The sequence below is a fragment of the Eucyclogobius newberryi genome, unplaced genomic scaffold (genome assembly GCF_026437365.1).
Source record: "Eucyclogobius newberryi isolate DKJ021-1_F unplaced genomic scaffold, fEucNew1.0.hap1 SCAF_1, whole genome shotgun sequence".
NCBI lineage: Eukaryota > Metazoa > Chordata > Actinopteri > Gobiiformes > Gobiidae > Eucyclogobius > Eucyclogobius newberryi.
The window spans coordinates 24998145-25008144 of NW_027315723.1; the positions used below are offsets into that span (position 1 = coordinate 24998145).

At 37.6% G+C, this 10000-nt stretch overlaps 1 protein-coding gene across 1 annotated transcript in view; it reads right to left on the minus strand.

The window, feature by feature from the left end:
* Positions 1–905: 905 nt before the first annotated feature.
* Positions 906–10000, minus strand: part of ehd3 (EH-domain containing 3) — a 21328-nt gene continuing 12233 nt past the window's right edge. Inside the window, exons 4-8 of the mRNA XM_072441177.1 lie at positions 8711–8852; positions 8537–8636; positions 7621–7791; positions 5026–5190; positions 906–1573 (exon numbers count right to left, since the gene is read on the minus strand). Coding sequence (XP_072297278.1) covers positions 1046–1573; positions 5026–5190; positions 7621–7791; positions 8537–8636; positions 8711–8852 — 1106 coding nt within the window. The 3' untranslated portion in view covers positions 906–1045. The remainder of the gene's footprint in view (positions 1574–5025; positions 5191–7620; positions 7792–8536; positions 8637–8710; positions 8853–10000) is intronic.

Consider the following 10000-nt stretch of genomic DNA (forward strand, 5'->3'; position numbering starts at 1 on the left):
TATCTTTCAAACTGTTGAAAGTTAAAATACAATACATACATTATTGTACATGTTATGAGTTTTATAAATGTTTTGAATCAGTGTCATTGTTTCTCATGTTCACATTGTCCTTCCAGTAGTTTCTCTTCTCAGGTCCAGTGTTGGTTTATTTCCTACTCAACTCTATTTCGTCACTCTTTAGGTTCAACAGAAGGTGAAAAAGTCAAATAAAGTCGCTCTAAAAAGGCACCCTGTGAGCGTGATGTCACGGCTACGCTACTGTTTACATTATTTAACAATAATTACAAGCTTCTTCGTAATAAGAGTGACTTAAAGTGGCTTAGTTTGTCTCACAGGGTAAACTTGGTAGTTGGGATACAATTTGAGATGTTTGTTTTAGCTAAAGGAATCATAAGCTTTCTAAAATAATTCAGGATTTAAAAGCTATGGTGCTACATAAAGTTATATGGTTCAAATGTCAGGGCACAGGGCTGCACAATATACATCGCACTATTGGCAGATGCAAAGATCGATATTGCAACAAACTAAATACAGTATATTTAACACAAAACGTCCTCCATCTGACAAAAAATGTACTGATTAAAAATTAAAAAAAATTAAAAAAGGCAGATTTCATTCACGATTCTTCTTTTTACGTCTAAATTAGCTTCACGCTTTAATGTCTTAAATGAACAGATTTGTTTTTATTCAACTGAAATTGCTGTCTCAAAAAGAATTAAACATTGCAATAACCAATAACATAATAACATAATAACAATATAATAGCGCCAATAGTTTTCAATATTGTGCAGCCCTAGAACGGAACTAGCCAACAATTTGAAAATGTATTCATTTTACAGATAAATCTCAATATTTCAGAAGACTAGTGGACCATTAAAAGCATTTCTGTCTTTTTTTGTTACAGAATGGTTCAGAATTGTTCCACGTCACTTAAATGTACAACTTCTCTCGCGATTAGTCAAAGCAGATTAGTTCTGAGTGGAGTTGGTTTGGCCAGGCTAGTCACTGACAGTCGTATGAAGCTTAACGCTCTATAATGTTGAATCTACTCCTGTATTTTCCTCTTGGATGGCGGCACCAAATGCGCAGGAAGCTCCGGGGGCAGTTCATGTCCCTCTAGTTTCACTTTAATGAGATGATTCGCCAGGGCAAACTCCTCGTCGTCCAGCATGCCGTCTTTATCGATGTCTGCCAGCTTCCAGATTTTCCCCAGTACCGTGTTGGGCAGTTTGGACTTCACCATTTCCCTCTTGGCGTTGGCCCCGGTGACCTTCCCATTCACGGGCGACAGGGTGTAGAAGATCTCGTCGTAGGCCGGTTTGTCGCGTGCCACCACCCAGTCGGCCTCGTCGATGCCCTCTCCCGCCCCCTCGCCGTACCCATGGCCGAAGGGGCCGTTCAGCGTGCCGTCGAAGGCCCCTCCTTTGACCGCGGCGTTGGGTCTCTGCGTCTCCTCTTGGCGGACCAGCACCATGAGGCCGGCAATGTCGTGGGCGAGCATGTCGTCCACCGCCTCCAGGAGCTTGGGCTTCAGCGGCTGGAACTTGTTCAGGTCCTGAGCTTGGAGCTGGTCCTGAGAAGAGAGACATAAGAGTATTATGATATTATGTATGGTGACTAGGGCTGTATTATGATATTATGTATGGTGACTAGGGCTGTATTATGATATTATGTATGGTGACTAAAGCTGTATTATGATATTATGTATGGTGACTAGGGCTGTATTATGATATTATGTATGGTGACTAGGGCTGTATTATGATATTATGTATGGTGACTAGGGCTGTATTATGATATTATGTATGGTGACTAAAGCTGTATTATGATATTATGTATGGTGACTAGGGCTGTATTATGATATTATGTATGGTGACTAGGGCTGTATTATGATATTATGTATGGTGACTAGGGCTGTATTATGATATTATGTATGTGACTAGGGCTGTATTATGATATTATGTATGGTGACTAGGGCTGTATTATGATATTATGTATGTGACTAGGGCTGTATTATGATATTATGTATGGTGACTAGGGCTGTATTATGATATTATGTATGGTGACTAAAGCTGTATTATGATATTATGTATGGTGACTAGGGCTGTATTATGATATTATGTATGGTGACTAGGGCTGTATTATGATATTATGTATGGTGACTAGGGCTGTATTATGATATTATGTATGGTGACTAGGGCTGTATTATGGTATTATGTATGTGACTAGGGCTGTATTATGATATTATGTATGGTGACTAGGGCTGTATTATGATATTATGTATGGTGACTAGGGCTGTATTATGATATTATGTATGGTGACTAAAGCTGTATTATGATATTATGTATGTGACTAGGGCTGTATTATGATATTATGTATGTGACTAGGGCTGTATTATGATATTATGTATGTGACTAGGGCTGTATTATGATATTATGTATGGTGACTAGGGCTGTATTATGATATTATGTATGGTGACTAAAGCTGTATTATGATATTATGTATGTGACTAGGGCTGTATTATGATATTATGTATGTGACTAGGGCTGTATTATGATATTATGTATGTGACTAGGGCTGTATTATGATATTATGTATGGTGACTAGGGCTGTATTATGATATTATGTATGGTGACTAAAGCTGTATTATGATATTATGTATGGTGACTAGGGCTGTATTATGATATTATGTATGGTGACTAGGGCTGTATTATGATATTATGTATGGTGACTAGGGCTGTATTATGATATTATGTATGGTGACTAGGGCTGTATTATGATATTATGTATGGTGACTAGGGCTGTATTATGATATTATGTATGGTGACTAGGGCTGTATTATGATATTATGTATGTGACTAGGGCTGTATTATGATATTATGTATGGTGACTAGGGCTGTATTATGATATTATGTATGGTGACTAGAGCTGTATTATGATATTATGTATGGTGACTAGGGCTGTATTATGATATTATGTATGGTGACTAGGGCTGTATTATGATATTATGTATGGTGACTAGGGCTGTATTATGATATTATGTATGTGACTAGGGCTGTATTATGATATTATGTATGGTGACTACGGCTGTATTATGATATTATGTATGGTGACTAAAGCTGTATTATGATATTATGTATGTGACTAGGGCTGTATTATGATATTATGTATGGTGACTAGGGCTGTATTATGATATTATGTATGGTGACTAGAGCTGTATTATGATATTATGTATGTGACTAGGGCTGTATTATGATATTATGTATGTGACTAGAGCTGTATTATGATATTATGTATGTGACTAGGGCTGTATTATGATATTATGTATGGTGACTAGGGCTGTATTATGATATTATGTATGGTGACTAGGGCTGTATTATGATATTATGTATGTGACTAGGGCTGTATTATGATATTATGTATGGTGACTACGGCTGTATTATGATATTATGTATGGTGACTAGAGCTGTATTATGATATTATGTATGGTGACTAGGGCTGTATTATGATATTATGTATGTGACTAGGGCAGTATTATGATATTATGTATGGTGACTAGAGCTGTATTATGATATTATGTATGGTGACTAGGGCTGTATTATGATATTATGTATGGTGACTAGGGCTGTATTATGATATTATGTATGGTGACTAGGGCTGTATTATGATATTATGTATGGTGACTAGGGCAGTATTATGATATTATGTATGGTGACTAGGGCAGTATTATGATATTATGTATGGTGACTAGGGCAGTATTATGATATTATGTATGTGACTCGGGCTGTATTATGATATTATGTATGGTGACTAGAGCTGTATTATGATATTATGTATGGTGACTAGGGCTGTATTATGATATTATGTATGGTGACTAGGGCTGTATTATGATATTATGTATGGTGACTAGGGCAGTATTATGATATTATGTATGGTGACTAGGGCAGTATTATGATATTATGTATGGTGACTAGGGCAGTATTATGATATTATGTATGGTGACTAGGGCAGTATTATGATATTATGTATGTGACTCGGGCTGTATTATGATATTATGTATGGTGACTAGGGCTGTATTCAACCAAAGACATGCCTAGAGCAACCGATAAGAGTAAAACGGGGTGTGGCAAAGCTGTGAAAACTATGAACTGTCTCCATGTACCACACCCAAACTGCACTCAAAAGACAAAAATGCACAGAAGTTTGTGCGAAAACAACTTTATACAAAAAAGTACCAGTAAACTGTGTATTTACATGTCAGAGATGTGTATATGTTAGATTAAACTCATGATTTAGTCCAAAATCGTCAGTTAAATCACTCCATATCCTCTCATTTTTGCTGTTGTTCCATAAACATATGTTTAACCTAAATGAAATGAGGAATACAGCCCTAATGGTGATTATGTGTCACTAACAGTTATTCTTATAGTCGACGAGTCCAACAATTATTTCCATTGTACATTGAGACTTTTCAAAACAAATTTTTAACCAGATAAAGGTTGAAATGTGTTGACTAAAATGTGTATTATGCATTCAAATCTGACATTTGGATTTAATAACGTTACTGTCTTACAGGAGAGGCAGAGAACAATCAATAAACTTAAACTGGAAGTAAGGTCCAATATACATTTGGTATAAATCGTTATGGTAACTGGCTTAGAATAGCGTAGTCACGTTTAAAATAGTCCAAAACTGCCTGTATACTTGAAAAATGGCATGTTTGGTTGTGATTTAGGTTTATTAGTGCTACCAGGGGTACAAGATTTAAAAGGTCAAATTGAATAGTATTCGAATTTATAAATGTTCTTTGTAATAAATTATACATTCCCATTCATGTTTTCAAGGATTTCGGCTACAAATAACATTAAACCAAGAACATGTGATAGCGATAATTGACAATAAACAACGATTAAACAGATTTATTTGCATAGTACCCGAGACACAGACCCACACGACCGATTGGCTCGTTTTCCCTCAATCAACGACGTGATAACAAAGACCCCTCCCGTCCGCAGTCCTTCTTGTTACCTGCATCTTCTTGAGATTGGGGAAGTCTCCGGGCGAGATCTGGTGCTCCCTCTCGATGCGTTTGTAGATGTCTCCCAGGCTCGCGATCAGCTCTTTCTTTTTGTTTTCCTTCCCGAAAACAGAGGGCATGTCTTTCTTCAGGGAGCTGATGATGTAGGCGTGGACCTGGTCAGATAATGACAGATATTAACAAAGCAGTGGATGATGCTGTCACTAATATAAGTCACATGGCGTTACACTGAGCATTTATCACAATAATCACGTGGCATTCATGCAACCAATTTAACTGAAGTCATTTATTTAAAAAGATTATGAAAATGCCAGTAAAACGTAAGAAGCTAAGAGTTGATACTAAGGGAAATACTTGATTCTCGATACCAATTTTGATACCACAATGATCATGAAAAAATGCTCTTATTTAGGTCAATATTTACAACAGTAGACTGATATTTTCATCACAAAATATTTCATTTCAATACAAGTTTTGGTATTGATTTGTAACTCTTTATACTGGTAGGAAGTAGTAAACACGTATTTTATGTCAATAGCCACGCAGTATTAAAGGGTTTTTCATTTTCTAAACTGACTGAGCTTTTGTCACCCGGCTGGTTTCTAACGTATCATAAATGTCTCATCTCGTGGACATATTTGAGCCGTGTTTTATAAGATTTGAGTCCCGTTCCACCCAAAGCATCAGTGGTTAAAGGATTAATCTGCAATACACATCAAATATATACACATCACATTGTGAAATTGAATGGTCATTACAAGTGTTTTATTAGATTCAGATTATTTAGTTAATACTGAATGACCTATAAATGAAAACAAAATTGTATTCTATCTTCAATCCGTCTCACTGTCTTTATCATATTTTTTCACGTTTTTTTGTCTCTTCCATGTTTGGCGTTTTGTTTGTCCCGGCTCTTATCTCTGTTTTGATGCACAGGCCCCCTCAGCACAGGAAAGGTCCGTTCACATCACGCTTGTTTGTCAAGTTTTATCCGAGCGTCTCCTTGAACCGTCAGACTCCCGGCCGTCACCTGATTTCCCCCCGACAAACCAGGAAGTCCACCATCCAGGGAGCGGGGCGAGCACATTTGTCACCGTCTATTAGCGATTGGACAGTGACAGGCTTTTTCGGGCTTCAAGGTTTAGCAGCTGGACTGGGCGAGTGGAGGAGCGAGAGAGATGAGTGGAAATGAAGAGGAAATCAACACCTTTCGGAGGTCGGAACGTGGCCAAGATATAAATAAAATCGTGCACCTGTGTTTCCAGGAAAGCCCGTGCGTGAAATACAAACATTAATTCTGACAAACAATATTACATTAGGCTCAAAACTGTTCTCTTGACTGAAATGATGTATCTTTTATTTGTTTTGATAAAGAAGAATTATGGGTGGGCAATGTGCAAAACATATAAATAAATGAGGATTTTCTTGGATTCAGATCACAATTTTGAGTTTATCACATTTCATATACTCTCTAATTCTGTATTTGGTAGGACCTCTTTTAGCTTTGATTACAGCTCATATTCTGCATACTTTTAATAAGTATCTAAAATACTAAAAGATGTATTTTCATCCAGTGTTGCATTGTTTTTCACCAGTTGATCTTGTATTGATGATGAGAGAGTGACCACTGCACAAAGCCTTCTCACTGGGGGTCAGATCTGGAGTAGATTAGGTTCTGCTTCTCTTTAGATGTTTTCTCTGCTTGATGCTAATGATTTGCCCCTTCTCAAACACACTGACATCTTTTCCATGACCACGGGATTTGTCTTTCCACTTTCAGAAATGAGAAGCCACTCACTGCATCAGACGGGTTTAAATACCGTGTTGAGGTTATCTATTTATTTAGTTGAATCAAAGTGGCGATGTTTTTTTTGGACAGGCAGTGTGTCTTGTCACTAGTCATCTGGTCCTCTGAAAGCTTTATTGACAGTTGAATTCACTCAGATCATCGCTGGGCTCGACCAAAAACTGGTGCGGGCGAAAATGGTGTCATAGTTTGAGCCACAGAGCTGCATTCAAGAGAAAACTACAGAGTCACCACGTGGCCATTTGACCAAATCAGCATCGTCACAGGACTGAGATTGCAATTCGATTTTCATCACTATATACATTCGCCCAGCCCTACTTTGAATGGCATTTTGTATGAATTGTGCAGTAAATATAAATACAACTGTTTGCTTGATTAATTACAGATTAAAAAACACACTATGAGTTTCTTGTTCTTGTTCATAGGCTCCAGTTTGAGTACTTTTGTCAGCGGTTCTAATGTTCGCTCCAAAACCCATGGATAGGAAAGCCAAGAGCAAAACTATTGCTATTTTGTGATGAATGTGGACCTAAGTTAAAGTATTTCACAGTAGCAAATGTGTCAATCTTTACACTTTTAACAGAAAACACATGATCTCACTGCGTTGAACTGAAGGACAATGAGAGACAGTGATTTTTTATTGGTTAATTAAATATGTGCCGTAACATTTTTATCTTTTTGTTCCCAGAGGTAGTTCATAACGTTCCAACAATCGCTCACAGCAGTTCACGTCGTTCCTCGGGCTTAATCATTTGACATAACGTGAGCTTGTACTTGCCTTGGCTAGTCTGGCCCTCTTGATCAGGTCGTTGAGTTTTCTGAGGGCTGCGTTCCTCGGCAAAGACTGGATGTCCTTGAACAGGTCCTGCTCCTCGGCCTCAAACAGCTTCCTGTTGTCGGGTATGAGAAGGGGGTGGGACCAGAAGGAGCCGATGTAGACACGGATCACCTGTCGGACACGAGACACGGTCAGGCCTGTTGCTACGAGCGAATGAAGCGGCAAAAATGCAATATCATCAGTGTTTCTAACAGATTTACTACACGAGACTATGGTGACACAGAAAGGCCTTATTGACTAAAATTATTGATTGTTTTGGTGGTACTTATTGTCTCCTCTGATCAACAAAGAACTGATTCTAAAGATAAAATAAAGTTACTTTTATATATTTATGATAATACAAGAAAAGAAAAAAAAAGACAAATATTGGGAAACACTGCCACTTAAAATGTCTAAATTGTTTCCATTTGTTTCCAGGTAAATAAGAGTTTTCAACGTGTGTCTGTTGTGTTTTAAGCCAAATTATTATTATTAGTTTATGTCAATGTAACTTTTCTGGTGTTGTTGCTATGGAGATGTTGTTGCTCTGCCTGGAATATTCCACAATTTGCCACTAAATGTATCCCATCTTGCATTCATTCAATCACAGGTGTATTTATTGCTTAAAATGACTTGAAAAACATGAATTCATACTTTGAATGGAGTCACAGTGGGACTTTACTGCCAAAGCAACAACATCCACACGGAGACAAGCAGGTGGTGAGTAAATAATGATTACTATGATGATTTAGGCAAAAAAACAAAAATGTAATGTCAAAAATGCCATAGAATAAGTCAAAACTACTTGAAACAAAATAAGCACTCATTTAAAACCATTTTATCTCATGTAAATGGTCATTTCCCCCAGTAATCTTACTTCAGGCGTGTTGACGATCTTCCCCAGAGACCACATCAGAGCTCCGTACACCCTCATGAGCTGCTGCGTTTCAATCTGGTCGGCCTTGTTCAGCACAACTCTAAAACAAAGCCACGAGGTTCAAATCTGGCAATGCATTAAAAGGTGAGATCGAGCCGTTTCGCCGCGCTTCACCTTATCTTATCCTCGTGGTTCTTCAGGGCCTTTATCACCTCGGAAAACTCGTCCGAAATGTCCAGCTTGTGAGCGTCGAACAGTAAAATGATCCTGTCCACTCGCTCTGCAAACCACTCCAACACCGCGGCAAAGTCATAGCCTGAAAACAAGGAGAACATAGTTAATACAATTCCTCTTTCAAATGTGAAACAGAACCACGATTAGGGGGTTAAGAAAAGCACAAAACTCTGAGTTCAGTTGTTTCTTTTGCAAAAACAACAAACCGAAGCCTTTTACTTTCTGCTCTGTTGCAATTATCCCCAAGAGAAACGACTCCAGGTCACCAGCAGGAACCACGAAGACGCCCAGATTACAACATGTTGAGAGAAAAGCTTATCTGCTGACATCACCGTTAATGCAAACTTGATCAAATATTTAGCAAAGAAAAGCATATTAGTGGACACCCTTTCGTTAAGATGTTACGCAGTGAAGACAGAGTTTGCGGATACAGAACGCGGGTTATTGGGTACGCAAAGGGGAGAAGTTGTAATTCGATCCCGTTGCACGGACTGTCCCTGCGGCTCAAGGACGGCACGCGCTCGCTCGCTTTTACCTGGAGACATTCCACGAGATACGAGACGGCGCAGCGGACAAAGGACATATTTAGAGGTTAAAACCAGAAGAAGAAACTGTAAAGAGTTTGGCTTGATACAACTGTAAAATAATAGACAATTTGCGTAATTGTGGTGAAAAAGGGAGACAATAATCAATCATGCTACATTTTGTATAATTGTGACGCTAACAAAGACGAGACTTTGCAAAATAAATGTTGTAGACAATGATGTTTTGTCTCAGATTATCAATTAACATTTAGAAATCTATTTTATTTGTTTAAACATGGAACTCATTCATAGGGATGGGCAGTATATCAGTTCCTGTATTGGTATTGGCTGATATCAAAAAATGTTTTAGATATTTGATGTGTTTATTTTTACATAGTAATGAGTCAAATGGAAAAGATGGCCTTATGTTTACACAATCATGTAACAAATCATTTTATATCCCAGATAAATACATTCTGTTATTATTTGTTATCTTTGTAATGATTTATTATTGAATTGAACAGTTGATTTGTGCACTTTGCTTCAGCTCGACATAGATTTGTGTATATTTCTATTTTTAAACCTAGTTCTGTTTTTTTTTTTTAATTCATGGATTCAAAATTTAAATTAGTCCGTTCTGAATACATACATACATTTTACTTCTTAAAAATGTCAACTTCTGGAGATAAACTCTTGAAAAATACAA